At 41.6% G+C, this 22,678-nt stretch overlaps 1 protein-coding gene across 6 annotated transcripts in view; it reads right to left on the reverse strand.

The window, feature by feature from the left end:
- The window catches only part of LOC149140593 (calcium/calmodulin-regulated receptor-like kinase 1), a 181,145-nt gene extending 158,755 nt beyond the window's left edge, over positions 1–22,390 (reverse strand). For 2 of the 6 annotated variants that reach the window (XM_089446306.1, XM_089446301.1), the window contains exons 1-3: positions 21,809–21,885; positions 21,572–21,629; positions 20,737–21,392 (exon numbers count right to left, since the gene is read on the reverse strand). Coding sequence is in view for 1 of the 6 variants with exons in the window: in XM_089446300.1 (XP_089302426.1) it covers positions 21,572–21,629; positions 21,809–21,908 (158 nt within the window). In the remaining 5 variants the exon portion in view is untranslated. Of the gene's footprint in view, positions 1–20,736; positions 21,393–21,571; positions 21,640–21,808 lie in introns of all 6 variants that reach the window. The other 4 variants (XM_089446302.1, XM_089446303.1, XM_089446300.1 and 1 more) reach the window with 4 other exon arrangements.
- Positions 22,391–22,678: the final 288 nt, after the last annotated feature.

Genomic DNA, 22,678 nt, shown 5'->3' on the forward strand with positions numbered 1-22,678 from the left:
TGGGTGTGGGCCAATCCAGTATAGCCCAAATCTTCTCTTGATGCACCTTCACTCCATCTTCCCCAATCACATGCCCCAAGTACAACATCTCCATTAGTCCAAACTCACATTTGGACATCTTCGCATACAATTGTTGCTCCTCAAGTATGCAAAGCACTTCCTCCAGATGTTGAAGGTGCTCCTCCCATGTCCTATTGTAAATGAGTATGTCATCAAAGAAAACTAGGACAAAGCGTCTCAGTTTCCCACGGAACACATGGTTCATACAAGACTGGAATGTAGTTGGAGCGTTGGTTAGCCCAAAGGGCATCACCAAGAACTTGAAATGTCCATAATGGCAGCAAAAAGCAATCTTCGGGATATCCTGCTCCCTCATGCGGATCTAGTGATACCCCAAACGCAGATCTATCTTAGAGAAGTATTTAGCTCCTCTAAGTTCGTCCATCAACTCATCTATGCATGGAATGGGGTATTTGTTGTTGATTTTGGGTAGCATCGAATGTGCTCTAGCTTCGGTTGTGGAGGGGCTAGAACACATGAGATCTCCAAGACCCAAAAATCGTTTGGTGAAATTGCACCCAGATTGTATTTTATTAAAATAATTAATATTTGTAATGGGGTTCATAAGTCTAAACTTAGGAAAATTAAAATATTAATGGGTATTAATGAAAATATGGGTGAGAAGCTTCTAAGAGACGAGGATCAAGTCTAATTTAATCTTAGCCGTTGATTAGAGATTAGATCACGGTCGTTGATATCTCAACAGGAAAAGTATAAAGGAAGACTTGAGAGTCATTTGGAGACACACCGGGCAAATACTCAGTAACCCGAGGGAAATCGATTCTCAAGAAGTAAGAGTTTGATTTCAGAGGGAGAGTTGCAAGGTGAAGGAAGAGGAGGGCATCAACATTAGTCAGAGACTGAGGAGGAGGTGACGCAGTGCATCAGAGAGATAGCACAGAGAAATGGCTCTGAGAGATAGCACAACTAGGGACGCAGTCCTCACACAAAGATGACGCAAAGGTGACATAGTGAAGGCTGGTGGGTCTCTAGGGTATCAGAATTTCTCCAAGGGAAGGAGGAAAATTATATTAGGTGTTTTCTCAAAGGTTTCTCTATGTTCTGCAAAATCATTCCTTGTAAAGAGATTGTTGCTAAATAAACCCTCATCTGTTGCACCGGTTTTCCCGCATTGGGTTTTTCCGAGGACTATTGTCCAAAAATAACTGTGTTGATGTGATTGATTCTTGTGCTTGTATTTCACTGTTCTTTTCTCTATGCTATTATATGTGATTGATTCTTGTGCTTGTATTTCATTGTTCTTTTCTCTGTGCTATTATGTGACACTGCAGTAGAATTTATTTTGATGTTTACTGAAGGGTTTTGTAAATAACTTATTGTGGAAAATAAGTAGGAGAAATAAATCAGTTAATGTAGTAGAATTTCTTGTTTGAAATTTTCACATGGTGTCAGAGCTGAGGTGAGGCAATAGGATTTGAGAATCTACAATGAGTCGAGAACATGATGCTAGAGCAACAACTCAAAAGGACTCACGCATTTCTCCTGGGAAAGAGGAAAGCACGAAGAATATGGATCACGACTATTATATGTTAGCTTCTGTTGATTTTGGATAGCATCGGATGTGCTCTAGCTCCAAAATTTTGTGGAGGGGCTAGAATACATGAGATCTCCAAGACCCAGAAATCATTTGGAGAAATTCCACCAAGATGAGGAGTTATTAAAATAATTAATATTTTTAATAGGTTCCTAAATCTAAACTTAGGAAAATAAAAATATTAATGGGTATTAATAAGATATGGGTGAGAAACTTCTAGATGACAAGGATCAAGTCTGTTTTAATCTTATCCGTTGATTAGGGACTTAATCTCGGTCATTGATTCATCAATAGAAAAAGTATAAGAGGAGGCTTGAGGGTCAATTCGATTTTTATAGGGCGTGGTTTGCTGAGAAAATCGAATAGGTGATTTGAGTTGCAGTGAGAGGGGCAGTTCGGCAGAGGGAATTCAGTCCAAGGCTGAGAATAAATAGCAGAGAGGCAGAGCAGTGCCAAGAGAGATAGCGTAGAGCGAGAGCTCTGACGCAGTGTCACAGTGACACAATGGAGGCTAAGGGGTCTCAGTGACGCAGTGATGCAATGACGCGATGGAGCCTAAGGGGTCTCAATGATGTAGTGTCGCAATGACGCAACTACTAGAGGAGGTGACGCAGTTCCAGTGCAGAGCTTGAAGCAGCCATCGCTGCCCAGCACTGGGAACAACGTAGTCACATGTGGGGTTTTTTCATCTGTCTCCAGATAGAGGTACTTCTATCGGGTTTATTCTATGTTGGGTGAGCCAGATTTGGCACCTTAGTTGTATTCAGAAATTTGCTTAATAATACAAACCCTCTATATGTTGCACTGGTTTTCCCGAATTGGGTTTTTCTGGGGACGATTGTCCAAAAATAATGATGTCCCTTGTGTATTTGTCTCGTTCTATTTTCAGTTCATGATCTGTATGTATGTGTAGTCTGCAATAGTGTTTTCATCGTTGTTTAAATAATTAAACAACTTGTTGAATGTAAAAACAAGTAGGAGATGGTAAACCAGTGATTGCAGTAGGATTTTTGATGTGTAGATTCAGAAATTTTCACATGGTATCAGAGCATTGCAGATCATAGGAGACTAAAGACACTAGCTGGGAGATCCAGAGAATTTGTTGCAGAGAAGCAGCTGTCCCGAGTGACAGCATTGTTTCAGAGGCAGAGGAGCAGCTGCAGGAGTGACGCAAAGCCAAAGAAGTGACACAGAGGCTTACGCAGTGCCTGCGTCATCATTTCACCTGCAGAGGGTTACACAAAACCATAGAGGAGCCCACACAGTGACTACATCAGCTCTCTGGGCCAACGGAGAGCCTAAGAGGTTCGAATCAGTCAGTTGTCGTGGCTGAGAGCAGATTCGATCTGAGGAGTTGGTGGGACGTTGTTGTTGTTGGTGCAGAACAATGTCTGTGGAGACAGAGCCGAGGTAAAGGGAGTCACTGCCTTGACAGATTTCTAGCCAAAGAAATCTAGATCTGGGTTGCAACAGCAAAGGAGGATTGGAGAGGAGTGATTCGACATTTGGCAGGTGGAACTCTGTGAAGGAAATCAGGACTAAGAGGGAGTCTAGAGGAGCTTGTTCCAGATCCGAGTCTTGCTGGATTAACAATAGGAGAGGGAGAAGAGAATCAAGTCTTATATTTTTAACAGAGATGGAAGCCACATCTCCAGGAGGGAGGTGGGGTGATATAGAACTGTAGTTGGAGCTACAGTGAAGTATAGACGGGCAGGATCCTTGAGGTGCCCAAACTCTTGGATCACATATGGCTACGGGAGCCCTTAACGATAGTAGCAAAATGACGAGTGTCGGTTGGAGCGAGGTGTGATGGAGTGCTAGTGGAAGAGCTAGAGTGTCAAAGTCTGAGGCAGCACAGGGGATGTTGTAGCAGTGCGAGAGGCACAAAGCAGTTTGTAGCAGCGTAGTAGCAACAAAGGGTCAGCACAGATTAGCAGCAGAGGTAGCCTCAGCATCACAAGGCATCCAAACTGACCAGCATGTCAGTTTTTTGGGTGAAGTTCAGTTGCTTACTTCTCAGCAACTGAGTTGCAGTGCAGCAGTTAACAGTGGCAGTGCTATGGGCAGCATGAGGCAACATTTTGAGAGGGAGCTATAGTACAGATGTAGAAGTGGCAGTGGCAGAGTCATGGGCAGCAGTACAGGAAGTAGCAGTGTAGTGGATGAAGAACATCAAGCCAAGCATTAGCATCACAGAGGACCGATGCAGTGGATCAGTGTAGTACTTTTGTTGAGAAGTATTACAAGAGCACATTCCCCGCTAAGAGGGAGTGTTGATTTTGGGTAGCACCGAATGTGCTCTAGCTCCGAAATTTTGTGGAGGGGCTAGAACACATGAAATCTCCAAGACCCAGAGATTGTTTGGAGAAATTCCACCCGGATGAGGAGTTGTTGAAATAATTAATATTTTTAATGGGTTCCTAAGTCTAAACTTAGGAAAATAAAAATATTAATGGGTATTGATAAGATATGGGTGAGAAACTTCTAAGTGACGAGGATCAAGTTTGTTTTAGTCTTAGCCGTTGATTAGGGACTTAATCTCGTCCGTTGATTCATCAACAGGAAAAGTATAAGAGGAGGCTTGAGGGTCAGTTGGAGATACACTTGAGAGATCAGTCAGTTCGATTTTTCTAGGGTGTGGTTTGCTGAGAAAATAGAATAGGTGATCTGAGTTGCAGTGAGGGACAGTTCGATAGAGGAAATTCAGTGCAAGGCCGAGAATACATAGCAGAGAGGCAGAGCAGCGCAAGAAGAGACAGCGCAGAGGGAGAGCTCTGATGCAGTGTCACAGTGACACAGTGGAGGCGAAGGGGTCTCAGTGTCGCTGTGACGCAGTGATGCAATGACGCAGTGGAGCCTAAGGGGTCTCAATGACCCAGTGTCGCAATGACGCAGCTCCTAGAGGAGGTGACACAGTTCCAGTGCAGAGATTGGAGCAGCGATCATTGCCCAACACTGGGAACAGCGTAGTCACCTGTGGGGTTTGTTCATCTGTCTCCGAATAGAGGTACTTCTGTCAGGTTTATTCTCTATTGGGTGAGCCGGATTTGGCACCCTAGTTGTATTCAGAAATCTGCTTAATAATAAAAACCCTCTATATGTTGCACCGGTTTTCCTGAATTGGGTTTTCCGGGGACAATTGTCCAAAAATAATGGTGTCCCTTGTGTATTTGTCTCGTTCTATTTTCAGTTCATGATCTGTATGTATGTGTAGTCTGCAATAGTGTTTTCATCGTTGTTTAAATAACAAAACAACTTGTTGAATGTAAAAACAAGTAGGAGATGGTAAACCAGTGATTGCAGTAGGATTTCTGATGTGTAGATTCAGAAATTTTCACAGCTTCCAGACTGAAAGAAGAAGTTGCTTGCTTGGCAAGTTCTGCTTCCTCAAAGGTTTGGTATATTGATAGTGGAGCTTCTACGCACATCACAAGAATAAGAGAATGTTTCTCAAGCTATCAAGAAGAACAGATGAACTTCCAAATCACCATGGGAAATAAGTCAAAATGTACCCCCGTAGGAAGAGGTACTATAGTTTTTCAAACAGAAGCAAGGGATCGGCTTTGAGCTACCAATGTGTTGCATGTGCCTGGATTGGGGATGAACTTAATCTCTTTATCTCAATTACAAAACAAGGGTTATGATGTTTTCTTCATTGGGAAGAAAGTATATGTCAAACATCTGAATTGGAAGAAGAAGGCCCAAATTGGAGTCAGAAGTAATAGACTGTATAAGTTACAGCTAGAATCTCCAATGGCACTAATAGGCAGCAGTGGAGAAAAAGATTTGAATGAACTATGGCACAGGAGGATGGGGCACTTACACCATGGGGCTCTAAGAATTCTCAAAAGAACCATCACAGGAGTTCCAGAATTAAGTACCAAACGAGACGATGTATGCAGAGGGTGCGCACTAGGCAAGTACACCAAAGCGACTTATTCCAAAAGTAACAGTACGACTAAGAGTTTTGTGGGATTGATACACTCAGATATCTGCAGACCCATGTCCACAAAATCTCTTTGTGGTGTCGAATACTTCGTAACCTTCATTGATGACCATTCCAGGAAGACTTGGATATACTTTCTAAAAACCAAGGATGAGGTTTTTGATTGATTCAAAGAGTTTAAGGCTCTGGTTGAGAATCTGAGAGGGAAGAGGATAAGAGTGTTGCACTCAGACAATGGTGGAGAGTACATTGATAAGGACTTCACTAATTTCTGCACAAGGGAAGGCATCAGAAGAGAATGGACAGCTCCATATAATCCGGAGCAGAATGGAGTAGCAGAAAGGAAGAACAGGACTATTGTTGAAGCAGCAAGGGAAATGTTGTATGATCAAGATATGCCCAAATTTCTATGGGCAGAAGCATGCAGCACAACAGTATATGTCCAGAACAGGACTCCTCACAGGGCATTAGGTAAGATTACTCCGGAGAGTGTCTTCACCAGTAAGAAGCTTGAGGTGAGTCATTTCAGAATATTTGGGAGTTTGGCATACTGCCATATACCCGAAGAAAAGAGGAAGAAGTTGGATCAAACTGCAGAAAAAGGATATCTTGTGGGATATAGCGAGAATGCTAAGGCATATAGAATCTACCTTCCGGGAAATAGGAAGATCGTAGTACGACGGGATGTAAAGTTCATGGAGGACAGAGCTTTTAGGAAATCCTGAGAAATGCCTTCCGAAGAGCAGTCAAAGGATGATCCATTGGTCCAACCACTTCGACTAGCAAAAACCAGCACCAGTATTTCTCCAAAAGACAAGAATCCAGAGGTATCACAACAAGTGGAGTCTCAGGAGGAGGAGCAAATAGATCTACCCACTACCAGTGGAAGAATGAGCCGAGAACTTCGACAGATACTACGGGATGCAGAGGATTTCGTTGGAGCTCCTAGGAACGAGAAAAGGGAGCATAGACAACCAAATAGGTACCAAGCCTTGGTGGCTCAGGTTGGAGAACCCTCTAGTTTTCAGGAGGTCGTTCAGCATCAAGTATGGGTAGATGCTATGGTGGAGGAATACAGTTCCATAATGGTCAATGATGTTTGGGAAGTGGTACCTAGACCTTAGGACGGGCCAGTTGTAGGTTTGAAATGGATCTACAAGGTTAAATATGTTGCAGATGGCAGTGCGGAAAAATACAAAGCCAGGTTCGTGGCTAAGGAGTATGCTCAAAATGAAGGAATAGACTACGAAGAAACCTTTGCCCCAATAGCCAGGTATACTTCTATTAGATCCGTGATATTCCTTGCAGCACAGATGGAGCGGGAGATTCACCAAATGAACGTCAAAGACTGCGTTCTTGAATGGGGTGATAGAAGAAGAAGTATACATTGAACAACCAGAGGGTTTTGAGACACGTGAGAAGCAATCTCACATGTGCAGGTTGAAGAAAGCCTTGTATGGGCTTAAACAAGCTCCTAGAGCATGGGACGGTCGAATTGATGGTTATTTGCAGAAGATGGGATTTGTCAAGAGTGACGCAAATCCCAACCTCTACTATTTGATTGTAGAGAATGAGCCTCTAATTTTGGTGTTATATGTGGATGATCCTTTTCTAACAGGTTCATCTAGGCTCATCAAAGATTACAAGGAAAACCTAGCTACAGAATTTGACATGAAGGATTTGGGACGGATGCATTATTTTCTAGGACTGGAAGTTTGGCAGTAGAAGGGTGGAATTTTCCTTAGACAAGGAAGATATGCTACAGAAATTTTGAAAAGGTTCATAATATAGGATTGTAGACCTATGGCTACTCCAATGATTACCAATTGGAAGAAGATCGATGTGTCTAAAGATAAAGAAGTCGATCCCACCTTGTACAAGCACCTCATAGGGTCCCTAATGTATCTGGTCAATACCAAGCCAGACATTTGTTATGCTATCAACACCCTCAGTCAGTTCATGGTGGAACCAAAGAGGGCCAGACATTTGTTATGCTATCAACAACCTCAGTCAGTTCATGGTGGAACCAAGGAGGGCGCACTGGGCAGCAACCAAGCATGTTCTCAGATATGTACGAGGAATAGTCGAGCATGGATTAATGTATACCCAAGGCAACGATATTAGGCTGAGTGGGTTCACTAACGCAGATTGGGCTGGAAGTTCAGTAGATTGAAAAAGTACCACTGGGTACTATTTCAACATTGGATCAGGAATGACCTCCTGGTGTAGTAGGAAACAAAAATCCGTAGCTCTGAGCTCAGCTGAAGCTGAATATATGGCAGCTAGCACAGCATCGTGTGAAGCCATATGGCTTAGGAAGTTGCTTGTGAATCTACTCAGGAGAAGGATGGAAGCAACCAATATTTTGTGTGATAATCAGAGTTGCATCAAGCTCTCTGAGAATCCAATTTTTCATGATCAGTCGAAGCACATTGACATCAGGTGTCACTTTATCAAAGATTGTGTCCAGCGATGGGCAATACAGTTACGCTACACTCCGACAGGAGAACAGTTGGCAAACATTCTCACCAAGGCTCTAAGAAGAACAAAGTTTGTTTATTTCAGGGAGAAGATGGAGATGATTGAGAATTTGTTTCAGTAGCAAAAGCGGATAGTGCAAGGAGTTGTAGTGCACCAATTAACAATGAGAGTGCTATGGGCAGCATGTTGCAACATATTGAGAGGGAGTTGCAGTACAGATGCAGTAGTGACAGTGTCAGTATCATGGGCAGCAGTACAGGTTGCAACAGTGCAGTGGATGAAAGGTAGTAGGGCAGGCATTAGCAGCGCATAGGACTGATGTCGTGGATCAGTAGGATACTTCTACTAGCAAGTATTTTTAGAGCACATTCCTCGCTAAGAAGGAGTGTTGATTTTGGGTAGCATCGGATGTGCTCTAGCTCTGAAATTTTGTGGAGGGGCTAGAACACATGATATCTCCAAGACCCAGAAATCATTTGGTGAAATTCCACCCGGATTGTATTTTATTAAAATAATTAATATTTTTAATGGGGTTCCTAAGTCTAAACTTAGGAAAATTAAAATATTAATGGGTATTAATGAAAATATGGGTGAGAAGCTTCTAAGAGACGAGGATCAAGTCTAATTTAATCTTAGCCGTTGATTAGAGATTAGATCACGGTCGTTGATATCTCAACAGGAAAAGTATAAAGGAAGACTTGAGAGTCATTTGGAAACATATCGGGCAAATACTCAATAACCGCGGGAAATCAATTCTCAAGAAGTAAGAGTTCGATTTCAGAGGGAGAGTTGCAGGGTGAAGGAAGAGGAGGGCATCAACATCAATCAGAGACTGAGGAGGAGGACTCCTTACTTTTATGGACCAAAAATTTAACTTGATCACCAATACATGTTGGTGAAGCTCCATTCTCAGCATCCCTCGAATCTTGAAACCCTTCAATAAAATTTTATTATGCTTCAGGTATATTTAGTATATTGGCTTGTAATGTTCAAACTAGGAAAAACAGTGATAAGAAAAGCAAACAATAGAAACAACACCAAGAAATTGAAACATTCAATGCACACCCATAGAAAGTCAAGAAATAACCATCAACTGAGCCATTTTATTATAATCTGGGAGCAAAGTACAATAATGTGGAAGAGGTGCACCTAGGCTTGCCTCAATGGCAAGCGTGATCAAGCCCAAGTGATAATATGTCAAGCCCAGATGGCAGAAATAGTTGTTGTAATGACGCCCTGCATTGCCCTTGTGAAGTCGTGTGGTCTGCTGCAAAAACGTTGTTGGAAACCCCACCTTCGATGCTCAGAAAATTCCAAAAAATTAACCTCGGGCTCTCCAACAAATACCCAGAATAACCCAGAAGGGAATTGGTCAAATGTTGACCTCGGAATTTCGGCCCAAATTCCCCTAGCTCCTCTAGTTGTCAGCTGAGTTGGGACCCCTGTTTGGCCCCTCAAATCTACCCAGAAAATTCTGCCAAATTAATCTTCGCCTCCCCTCAATAAACCCAAAAAGGGTTTGGCTTGGTTTGGACCCCGAAAATTCAACCTCCCAAGATCCACGTCCTCCTCCAACTGCTGAAAGGTACGACCTGACTGTAACTCTAGAAAGAGACCTCCAAAACGCTCCCAAATAGCTGAGATAATCTTCCTAGAACTACCCCTTATCTCACCCAGCACATACTCGCTCCACGAACTGACCCACAAATTCCCACATGTGCCCAGTGAGAAGCTTTTGCATTGGCCCTGCATGCTGCAACTCACATTGCTCTCAAACAGCAAGCTCCTGCTCCCAAAATCCCCCAAAGGACTAGTGTCTCCCTGTACTTCCTTCACCAAAAATTCCTCCGGCAATTGCACCCCAGAAGACCCCTGAAAAAGCTCTTGCGTCCTCCTAAAGTACGCACTGGCTGAGTGACAGTTGCGATTAATGCCCTCAATATACTCCAGCACTCCTCTGGAATGGTAGAATGGAACCTCACTAGGGTGGCACTCGTAGTCCACCGAAAAGAGGGTGAGTTCTCTGCTTGGAGAGCTCGTTGCTAAACAGCAAGTGACTCAACTAAACAGCTCGAGCAACTAAGATTGAGTTCAATAGACAAAAGATACCAAATGAGGTTGAGCCTCCTCTATTTATAACTCGTGAGCCTCTTTTCCCATGTGGGCCCCCCTCCAACTAGCAATTCGACCCTCTCTCTCTAGCCATTCGAACTTCCCTCTAAAGTGGTGCGTATTTCCTCATGTGGGTGGCCCCCACGCTTGGCCAACAAGATATTTCGGCCCCCATTTTCCTTCGTGGGTCTCTCTCCAAAATTCCCATGGGTCCCATGCTCCCAAAATTGTCAAAATTGTAGAATGGATAAACCTGTAACAAATTAATTTAGGAAGGGACATTACATAGCTAATCCCCTAAAAGAAAAGACACATCACTATGAAAAATACCTTCACCTATATCATGTTGTCCATGATATTGTTGCTACTTTGCATATGTGGTTGCTAAGAGAATGATCATTAGACATGTTGTCTACAATGATGCTAATAGTAAAAATGTTGATGACCCTAGCACAAATCCAGATGACCAGAGAAAGATACAAATTTGAAGCACAAGCTCTGGGGGAGCAGTCCTTAGTAGTAGAAAAGGCAAGGGGAGTAGATGACAGGGGGAGCACCCCATTTGCCATTGATGTCAAAGGGAAAGAGAATACCAAAAGGGAGAAATGGCATGTATGTTGCCATCAATGATAAAGGGGGAGATTATTGAGAGGTTTGTCATTGATGTCAAAGTTAGATGGTTGATAGGCCCACGAGAATATCCCTTATTTGCTTTAGTGAAGGATATTGCTTGGTTTGCTAGTGCTATGTTAAATTTCCATGAAACTCTGCAACTACTTAGATGAATAACTAAAAACTGAAAGCTAGTTTAATTTCACCAAGAGACGGAGTTTCTTAACAATTCATAAGCAACAGAATAAAAACACAGAGATAAAAACATATGCACAGATTGACAAACTTGTTTTCTCAAGAAACCCAATAGGGAAAACTTGCTTTCTTGATGTGGTATTTTATTGATTGTTTTGGAGCAATCGAATCTATTACAAAGCAATCTATCTCTCTGAGAAAGTGTTTTGCTTCTCTCACAAATCTCAATTAATATGGTTGATCTCAGCCTGCCTTGATCGTTGCTTGAGCTCGGCCCTCTAGCTCGCAACAAATCCTCTACTGACTCCTTGACTTGCCCTGCAAACCCTCCTCTCTTGCTCAATCCTGCTCCTCCTTTCTTTCACACTTGGCAGCCCTATTCCCTTGTGCAAATCTCTTATTTCCTAGTGCACTTCAAGTTCTATTTTCTAGCGCACTTTCTACCTCCTACTCTTTAGGACCCAACTCCTATTCACTATGCACAAATAACCTCCTAAGTTATAGCGCACCTGTGATCTCCTAAGACTTAGGACACAATCTTTGCGCTCTCCACAATCAAGGCTCCTCTCACAAACTCATGAGTTGTCTTGTCACACAAACCTTGTGCACAAAACTTATCAATTCTTGTGCCTTCGTCCTCCTCTTTATAGGCCCAATTCGAACATGCAAGGAGGCCTAGTTCTATTTTAGAACTCGAGTTCTAATTGATGAGTTAACTAAGAGTGACACTCTTTCTCTCTCCAATCAACACTGGAGTTCTTAACTTGTCCTTCCTTCAATCAAGATTGAAGACAAACTCATTCTAACTGAACTTGTAACTGCCACCTCGTTCTATACTCAAACTAATGAAGACTTCCACTTACCTAAAGCTCCAACTCTACGCATGTTAAGTTCTTGATTATTCTAGTAAATTGGAAATAACTCATCCTAACTGAAGTCTAATTCATGAGCAAGGACAATTCAAGGTCTTCATTGGCTAAGGCACAAGCCAGAAGACCTTGCTCGCTACATTTTCAACACTCCCATTTAGCAAGGAAGGTACTTCTGGAAGAACCTCATCCACCTGGACCTGTCTTCAACACCACCACATTATCTGTTGCTGCAGTTGCTCCCTCTAAACTAGAAGAATTCTGTGCTTCCTACAAAATCTGACCTGAAGACATGTTCCCTCCAACCATGCTCCTATGATCTGAGTCTATCACCTCGGTCAAAGGTACCATGTACCGTGTCTCTTTATGGCTGCTTACTCTGCCTGAATGTGGTACTGGGAGACCCAAACCTCTCTCGATCCCCCTTAAACAACTCATTTGCCCACTTGGCTCGAACTCTCCCTCTAATAGGAGTCACTAACTAAGTGGCTGCCTCTGCTTGCCATGGGCTCTACTCCTTATCATCCTGCTGATCAGCGCAACTGCCAACTAGTCGAAACTCAAACTATGATATTGGCTGAGGTTTCTTCTTGAGTAACTTCTTCTCAGGTTCTCTAACCTACTCTTGCTCTAAGGACTCCCTCAAAGCTTTGCTCTCCTCAACCATCACTACTCTTTTTTGTGCACTTCCTACCTAGCTACTCAAGGTTGTGCCTGTCTCTACCTGGACCTTGTAGAGATTCTTCATCCTCAAACCTCACTGCTTCACACATCCAGAAGCTAAGTGCTTGACGCAAGCCTTACCTCTGTTGAAGATAACATCATAACCCTTCTCCTCAAGGGTAGCTACTGAAACAAGATTTCGCTTCAGGCCCGAAACATAGAGGACACCTCTAAGATGGAGAGGGTTACCTGACTCCCTCTAAAAGATGACACCAACTCCTCTAGTCGCATATTTACCATCAACTCCTAACTCAATCTAAAACTGCATGTCCTTCTCCTTCAAGTGGTTGAAATACTTCTTGTTCCCAATGTTAGTTTTGGTAGCAGTGGACAAGTGTTCTAGTCTCTATTGTGTCTATGAGGCTAAGGAACACAGAATAATAATTATCTCCAAGACCCAAAAAATATTTCTAAGGAAAATGCATCAATAAGATTAATTAGCTAATTATTAAATATTTTCCTAAGTCTAACTTAGGAAAATTGGTTAATTAAATCAGATTAATTGAGGTAAATAGATTTTTCTCTAGAGACTTCCAAAAAGGTCACTTTACAGGGTTAAGATGATCTTATCCATCAATTGAGATTAGATCTTGGACGTTGATTCATCAACGAGAGAATATAAGAGAAAATTGATGGGTCGATTGGAGACACATTAAGGAGTTCGACTTACCCAGTTGTAGTGATTAGCAAGGGCGCAATTGAGCAAGGGAGACATCGGATAAGGGTTTCAGCAAAGAAGATTGCGGAGAAAATTTCTGAAGGAATTTTCTCAATGATTTCCAGTTTCCAATGGGAGGAAGGAGATCGATTTCATCAGCAGAAGAGGAGGCCGAATTCAACAGTGTGAGTAGTCAGTTAGCCAGTGCAAGTGACAGAGAAGAGCTCATTTCAGTTTTCCAGTGTCGGATCTATCACCCGGAAGCAGTGCGAGTTGGTCGAACGAAGTGCTGGAGGCAATTTTGCTTGCAAAAGATTTTTTCCCAAAGGCAATGCGAATTTTTGGAGTAGCTAGTGCGAGTTGCAGAGTTAGTGTGAGTAGCACAAGGAGGTTGAATACATCTCAACAAAGGGAGACTCTTGGGTTTCCAAATCATTTCGTGAAGAGAAAAATATTTTCCGAGGCTTTGACAGTGAAAGGCAAGCAAATTGTAATTCTCAATTTTTGCTGAAGAATTAATAATAAAACCCTCATCTATAGAACTGGTTTTCCCCACACTAGATTTTTCCAAGGACCATTTGTCCAAAAATTTCGGTGCCATCTATTTTTTTTTGTGCATTATTTCTCAGTTCCTATTATTATTTGTGAGGATTGTAGTAGGGATTTAATTATTATTTGTCGTAATTAATTTCTAAAGAAAAATAATCTCCAGTAGATAGAAGATTAAATTCCAATTGTTGCAATTAAGGAAATTTCACACTCATTCATGTGGAAGGATGCTCCTAAATCAATATACTGCAAATTGTTGTCTGTTGAGCTTGCCATGCAAGCTATCAATGAGAAATCTTTCTCGAACCTAGCAGAAAATGCATCTACTACAGTTGATGTAAACACATGATCCTTACTGGACTCCTTCCGACTAGGACACTTAGTGGCATGGTGTCTGAACTCATCGCAATGGAAGCACTTGATCTTGTTCAAATCCTTCTTCTTCTCATCACCCTTCTAACTGGAATCGACCTCTCCTTGGCCCTTCTTGCCCTTGGCTTTGCTAGGGAAAAGTTCTCCTCATCCTCTGTCATAGTTGATCTCCCAACTCTCATCCCTCTTTGAATCTCTTCTTGAACGCAATCACTTCATAGTCTTTCCCAACTAAGAATATTCTCTCTACCACTTACTGCATCCTGGAAATTCTCCCAAGACTTTTGAAGTCCCAGAAGTGTAAGACTCACAAAGTCACTATCTGCTACAATCACGCCAACTCCACCTAGCTCATCCCAAACCTAAGTGAACTTAGAAAGATATGTGATGATGGGATCTCCTTTGCTCATCCAGATACTTCTTAGCTTCTCCTTGAGAACAATATTCCTAGCATCACTAGAACCTTGATACAAATCTAAGATGGCTTTAAACATCTCATATGTTGTCTTCTTCTCATGGAGATGAGGGATAATATGATCTTTGATCCCCTCTAGAATGATCCTCCTCGCCTTGGTGTCATTCTTGTTATGTTGGATCAATTATTGGGCATCGTGAGGTGGAGCTACTTGGCTCTTTACAAATTCTAGCACCCCATTATCTTCAAACACCACTGAGATCCGCTCCTTTCATGAGCAGAAATTCGAGGCTCCCTCCAAACTATGATCTGACCTTAGTCCTTGGAATGCCATACTACTATCCAAAGAACTGCTTTGCTCTTCAAACTCTCGCGCAAGCCTTCTGCTTGATCTGTGTTGTTCACTAACTGGTCAATCTGGTGTCGGTCTTTATATTGATCTTTGGTCTAATACCATGTTAAATTTCCATGAAACTCTGCAACTAGTTAGATGAATAACTGAAAATTGAAACCTAGTTTACTTTCACTAAGATACAGAGTCTCTTAACAATTCATAAGCAGTGGAATATAAACACATAGATAAAAACACATCACACAAATTGACACACTTATTTTGCTCATGAAACCCAACAGAAAAACCATGCTAAAGAGGATACCTCAAAGCAAAGTCAAGGAACAAGGCATTGATGAGAGGACTACAATTGAAGAGTCTAAGAAAGGAATGAAGAATATGACTCGGGTTGAAGTTGAGCTTGAGGCTGAGCTGAAGCAATTGGAACTGAACTCGAAACATCAGAGAAAAAATTATGGTCTTAGTGAGATTGATCCAAATTGCATGGCAAAATGACAACCATCTAATGAAGGAGAAATTGTCAACAAATCCACAGTATAACTTGGAGCTGGGTTGGTGCCCATGAGGTTTTGTTGAGTTGGTGCTTAGCTGAGAAGGTTGGAGCCTACAAAGTTGCTGAGTTGGTGCTCAGCTAGGGGATTGGTGTCTCCTGTGGGTTGGTGCCCACGAATTCACTGAGTCAGTGCTCAGTTAAAAGATTGGTGTCCCCCCCCTCTCAGTATTTCTAACACCGAGTTGGAGAGAGAGAGAGCTGAGTACAGCAAGAGAAGAAGGCAGGTTCGCTGAGAGGAGGCCGAGTATAGGAGGCTGAGTCCACACGTGCGGCAACAGCAAGCTGAGCCCACATGTGCAACAGCAAGGGTACTGTATAGCATGCCGAAAATTCTAGTAGGCCAATTTCTTCCAGCTGACGGTGAATTGTTGAGGTCGATTTCAAGAGGACACTGAGTTACAGGTTTCCTTGCAGCAGTAAAATTTCTGTGTGTAAAATTTTCCGTGTGGGTCTAACCGATATTTTCCAGATTTTAATAAACGTGATAGAGAATTGTTTGGGTGGAGTTTCTGTTGTTGCATTTTGTTGCATGTCTGATTTCCCACAATTATTTTCTGCTGCAAATTAATTTATCGAGTTAGAATATCAGTGTATTTATTTTACAGCAATTTCGAAATTCATTTGAGAGAAATATTTTTTGGGTTTTGCATTTATTGCTGAGATAAAATAGATCAGAGATGATATTAAAATTCCAACATTATGTCTATTGTAGAAAGCCCATTTAGAATTTTATAGTTTTCAATAGCCAAATATGTGTTGTAGTTTAGTGATCATATGCATAACTAGCCAGATTCTTCTACAGTTGAGTTCATGTGGAATTCTAATATCATCTTGACTCTACTTTGTATCATAGTAGTTCATAGATAAAGAAATTTTAGGGTAAATTTCTGAATATTAGGTGCCATGTTCCCTCAAAGGAGTTATCGAGGAAATCAAGTGCAATGTTCCCTCAACGGAGTTATCAAGGAAATCAAGTGCACCACACCTACAAAGACAAACGAAAAGGCTACAATGCTTACTATGAATTATGAGCAATTAATAAGGCAAGAAGACATCAAAGAAAGAGTTGGTGAACCATTATAAGATGGTTTTCCAATCGCAAGCCCTCATAGATGAATGTAAGCTGACTATGCAAACTTGCTCAGACATCGTAACATCATTGACTTTGGATGAGTGGACACTTTCCTTAATGGAAATGAATGATAAGAAGCCAGTAGAGTTAGATGCCTTTCAGTGCAAGCTTTAAAGGGTCACATAGGAGTTTGTTGGGCCTAACCACTTACAAGTCTATAAGGAAGATGGCAGAAAGCGATCACTAGGAGCGAGCATATATTAATAAAAGGATTAATTAGATTTATCCCCAAGCCCAAGGATCTTGAACACATAACCAACGAGAGGCCTATAACTCTATTAAATGTTTCTTACAAAATCCTAGACAAAGCATTGGCTTCGCACATCAAACATATCCCACCAAAAATAATTAAGCCAAAGTAGATGGGCTATATTAGAGGTTGCTTCATTATGGATAACATGATTTTTTATATGGGAAGGTATGGAATAAGATGCCTTGACCTTGATGTTATTATCGTTCAACTTAATTTTGAGAAAGTTTATGATAGAATTGAATGGCCCTTCATCTTGCTAATGCTCAAATTCAAATCCTTTAGATTTAGAAAGTTTTTCCTCGAGGCAATTGAAACTCATTTTGTTGAAGCCTCAATTGTTGATTTTTGGTAGCATCGGATATGCTCTAGCCATGAAAATTGGTGGAGAGGCTAAGGCACATGAGATCTCCAAGAGCCAAAAATCGTTTGGAGAAATTCCACCCGGATGAAGAGATATTAAAATAATTAATATTTTTAATGGGTTTCCTAAGTCTAAACTTAAGAAAATTAAAATATTAATGCGTATTAATATAATATGGGTGAGAAAGTTCTAAATAACAAGGATCAAGCCAGATCTAATCTTAGCCATTGATTAGGGACTTAATCTCGGTCACTGAATCGTCAACAAGAAAAGTATAAGAGGAGGCTTGAGGGTCAATTGGAGACACACCAAGAGAGATCAAGAATTCGATTTTCTGGGGCTGGGTTTACTGAGGAAATTGAGTAAGTGATCATTTGCAGTGTGGGGCAGTTCAGCAAGAGGCTAAAGAATACATATTAGAGAGGCAGCAGAGTGTCGGAAGAGGCAGCGTAGAGCCTAAGAGAGCTGACGCAGAGGCTAAGGAAGCTAACGCAGAGGCTATAGTCGCTGACGCAGAAGACGCAGAAAGCTTCAGAGGCTGCGCTGAGGTGATTCAGTGGGGCAGACTGAGAGTTGATTGGCTGATGCAGAGTCAGAGAGGGTGACGTAGTTCCAGAGAGGGTGACGCAGTTCCAGAGGAGTGCGTGGAGCAGCTTTCGCTATCCAGCACAAGGAACAGTCAGAGTCATTGTGGGATTGTTCATCCGGTTGCTGATTAGCCGGAATATCTGTCTCCGGATAGAGGTATTGCTACCAAGGATATTCTCTGAAGGGTGAGCCATTTCTGGCACCCTAGTTGTATTCAGAAATCTGCTTAATAATAAAACCCTCATATATGTTGCACCGGTTTTCCCGCATTGGGTTTTTCCGGGGACGATTGTCCAAAAATAACGGTGTCCCTTGTGTTGTCTCAGTTTATTTCAGTTGTTGATCTGTATATTTGTGAAGGTTGCAATTGTGTTTATTTCGATGTTTATATTATTAAATAACTTGTTAATGTAAAGAACAAGTAGGAGATAATAAACCTGATATTGAAGTAGGGGTCCCTGATGTGTTAGATTCAGAAATTTTCACATCAACCTTCCTTCCCATCAACAAATATAAATCTGAGGAAGTTAACCTTTCCAAATCCATCCTTCAAGAGTGCTTTCTTACCTTAACATTGTATATTTTCGTTGTTAAAGCAATGGAAAATCATATTCACCATATGATGGTGCGACGCCTTATAATAGGCATTCCTCTCTTTGAAACTAGAGCAAGTCAAATGGTCAATGGGTGCTTTGTTGATGATTCATTTCTCACTATCCTTGAGGACCAAACTTCAACAGAAAACACCATGGATTCACTGCAAATATTTTATGAGGCATCAAGGTTCAAGATACAGTCTATTGAAACTTAATGTTATGGGTAGAGTCCATAGGATCTTCCTCTTTCGTTGGTTGGCAAAAGATTGTCATGGATCCTTCATGACCAAATCAATAAGTTGTTCAAAATCCCCGTTATTTTTCAAGCTTTCCCTAAAGAACCCTAGGATATGTAGAATAACAATCCCATGACGTTAGTCGCAAAATCTCAAATCTGCATAAAATTCCTGGCTTCTAGTCATGTCTATTATTCCTCACAACGGATGCTCTTCATTAGCTTTTATTGAAGGGTTGAGAAAGCCTTACAAAATTATATGTGGACCAATATAGATGATAGTGAGGGATTTTACAGAGTAACTACGAATTGTGCAACTTGTCAAAGGAATGTGGGGCCATTATTAAAATGCGCACTCCAGACCAAGACCTCTATGCTCAATGGGTCACTGGGCAGATTGCAAGGAAGGAGGCCTAGAAACTCTTGCTCATAAATTGTATCTTGTCCAAGGCCCCTCTTGGTAAAACCTTTGAAAATAGCCTAAACCTTCAAACTCTTACTGTTTCCCTCACCTTGGTCAAGATTAAGGGAACTTTCATGACCCAAAGCATATGCAAGGCTTGGGAAGCTTTCAAGTCTCGACTAATCTAGAAATGGAATTCCTTAGATAATGCCTTTGTCTTAATGATCATTATATCTCGTGGTCCCTTGTGTTGCTTCAAATGGTGAAGTTTTAGCTAAGAATGCTTGGATCTTCACTTCTTCGAGAGGGGCATTCACATGAATAAGGATCATTTTGACAGACAAAATTGAGACAAGGTGCCGTAGTCCGACTCTAAGGCCAAACTTCATCTATCAAACCTGGACAAGCTTGTTATTGAGTACATCAAAGAGACCATTCCTTCTTTGGTGGAAATACTGGAAACGGAATACAGCAAAGGCCCTTGGGAAATACAAGCCTATTGACAGATATAAATGGCTATGACAAAAACCCATTCAAAATGATCGACTGAAGAAGCTATGTAAGTTTATGTCAAAGTAGAAGACTTGGCTCTTCCAACTTCATAGAGTGTGGAAGCCTCTCATAGAACCTAAGAAGGCCTTTTTCTTTCTGGTACAGGATTCTTGGATGCCTGGTATGGGCCAAACACTTGTCCAACTGGGCATATCACAGTCCAAATGTTCTTTATGTGACAAATGGGAAGTCTGAAACATCTATTCTAGTTTTGGCCCTAAGTCTACAAGGGGATGGGTGTCTAAACTCTGTAGCCAGTTACTCCCAATAGGCATCTCCTAGAAAATCACCTTAACAAGTGACAAACTCCTTTTGTCCGTTGAATTTAAAGCAAAATGGCAGCTTCTTAGCATCAAAGTCTACTCCCTGATTTGGAAGAAAAGAAATGAAGCACTTCGTAGCAAGGAACAAACTGAACAATTTTTTTCTGGGTATGTCCATACCCTGATATGGGCAAATCTTCACTTGCAGAACACTGTCCAAGTCCAGAAGGTTGAAATGAAAGCGGCAGACTTGTGCAGCAAGGAGCCCTCTAATCACTCCGTTTTCCCCTCAGCTCGTTCTAGGCAATCCCAGTGCTTAGAATCAAGGCACAGACATTGTGTTTGCTGGGCTGTTCAACAAAGGACATGGGAAGAATGGCATCACAGTTAGCCTCCCCTGCTTCGACAACACACTGACAAGTTCCTTCAGCTAGTTCTCACTATTTTTGAAGCCAAGAAACCCCCCGAGCCCAAACAAGGGAAAGATGGGCGGGAACCTTTATACCAGACCTTGAACCTGCTATTGATTGCTGGGGCCCACCACCAAGGATCGTGATGACACTCCCAACACAGGAATGATTCCTACTGCGGCCCAATTGATGCTTCTTGTTTTCTGGGTTTTTCTTAGCATGTGTGACAGTTTGCTGGACTTGGCTATATTAAGGACTATTAGTAGTTTTTGTATGGCATCTAAACCCAAGTGGCAATGTTGTAATTATGATCGAGGGCAGTTTTGATCATAAGATCTGCACAAGAGACACAGCTTGTAAAGGCTTCTTAAGCAGCCGACCTTATTTTTTAATAAAATGCCTTACATGGACGTATCATTTTTAATTGATAGTTAAAGGAAGCATATTTATTGAAAAAACAAGAACTATCTGGATTATATAGCAGGTCTCACCTACTTTAATTTCTTCAACCTTGAAAAAGAATTGAAGCAATGTTTTCTCTGAACAGGTAGACCAACTCAAACAGGGCAAGACCCCGAAATCTCTTCAATCATAGCAAGTCTTCACGGCGAGCTCTCTGAGTAGTATTAGGTCAGAAACTTTTGCGCTCTCAACTGATCAAAACAGGCCTTATCTTCTGTTCGAACCATTTGTACTCGCGATATTAAAATAATCCTTCCCCTTCAATGTCTCAGGTCTTGTACCTTGCAGAACTATATTGCGTCGGCATATTACGCCATATATCTCTGTGAGCATGAGCTTTTCATCTATTGGCCTCGTGGGTTATGCCAGTCTAACCCAAATTAAATTCTTTGCAAAACCATCCTCGTCGCTGAATTATATGAAATTTTCAGCAATTCAGTGTGGCTTTCTATCATATCCGAACTTTCGTCAGTTTGTATGCTCTGAATTTGAACAGAATGGGTGATGAATCGGCTTGTATTTAGTTCAGAGATGCTTGAGTTAATGCCTTGATGTATTTAATAATTCCATTGGCAAGCCTTCAGATGCTGCTGGTCTACAAGTCCCGTCTTGAAGCCGATCTTAATCAGAGATTAATACAAGTCTAACAAGCCACGGTTCTGAACGGGAATTTTTCCAAAAAGACCTACAAAAAAATTATATATAATCTTTTATCCTTCTAAGTAATTCATTAAGAAAATTGAAGCACCTGCAACTTAAAGGGAAAAAAAAAATTGCAAATCTCGTTTTTTTAGCAGATTATTCATGAAGATGCAACCAACTGCGAGATAACATATCAAATATACGCGAAAGAGGATTTCAGACCTGAATAATTGCCAATTGCGGACTCCAACACGAAGTCCAATATCTTCAATCCTGTAGTCTGTTGTTATCTATCGATCAGCTTCGATAAGCATAATGTGTTATAAATAAAATAAAATAAAAATGCAAATTCATCAATAAGAATTCAAAATCCCTCGCTTTTTTTTTTAAATGGTGGACGAAAATCCAAGGCCCTTGTAGAATAACGGATAGATGGTACAGGAAAAAACGATATCGGACCTGAATAATTGCGAAATACGGATTTCAATCCCAAGTCCTCTGAGCAAAAATTCATATATCCATCCTCTGTAAAGATCCCAGCAGTCGTGCCACGATTCATGGGAGTACATATAAATCGTTATCTTTGACAATTTTAATATTTCTTGCGAGCGGATCCAAGCAGTACAGGCGAGATCCACGGTCCCTTTCAGTCCAAGACACGCTGTTCATTTTACAAAGAGACTGTCAGGTTCTAAGAAGGCATTACCACAAGGTGCGGGGCTCGAATCGGAGTGGTATTACGGAGCTGGATTTTTGACAGAGACCGGGCCCGGCATGGCATGAAACGAGGCGATTTGTGGTCGTTGAATAAATTAGATTTAGTGGAATCACCGGATTCAGGAATTGAGGACCTGGGAAAGACGGCCTGTTTAAAGGAAAGCCCGCCGGTGGCAATTCAGATCTCTATTGTCGTGGCCTTACTGTCTGTTTCTCCGCAATTTTACTGTCTGTCTCAGGGAGCCGGGTGGGCGGCGAAACGGAACGGGATGTTTCTGGCGTGGAAATGTCCGCTGCGGCCTACGCTGAGCTGGCAGCCCTGCGTCTGATTAGGATTATGTTATTGGCGCTCAACAGAAATTACTGCAGTTAAACATAGTGGATATTTATTGTCCCTTCTGCCACGTAGGCCGCGAATTTATAAGTGTACTATTTTTTTTTCTTAAATTAAGTTGGTTGGAAGGTCCATTAGGAAATTCATGGTTATAATGTTAAATTAGTTGGAAGGCCTATGAGGAAATTCACGGTTTGGCTTCTCCAGGTGTTTTAAGCCAATGGTTTAATATAGGACATTCCTTTTACCCAACCCCACCCAACTCATTTATGTTAGGA

The sequence above is a fragment of the Pinus tabuliformis genome, chromosome X (assembly GCF_031772625.1).
Source record: "Pinus tabuliformis cultivar Carrire ecotype Pingquan chromosome X, CPIR1, whole genome shotgun sequence".
Lineage (NCBI taxonomy): Eukaryota > Viridiplantae > Streptophyta > Pinopsida > Pinales > Pinaceae > Pinus > Pinus tabuliformis.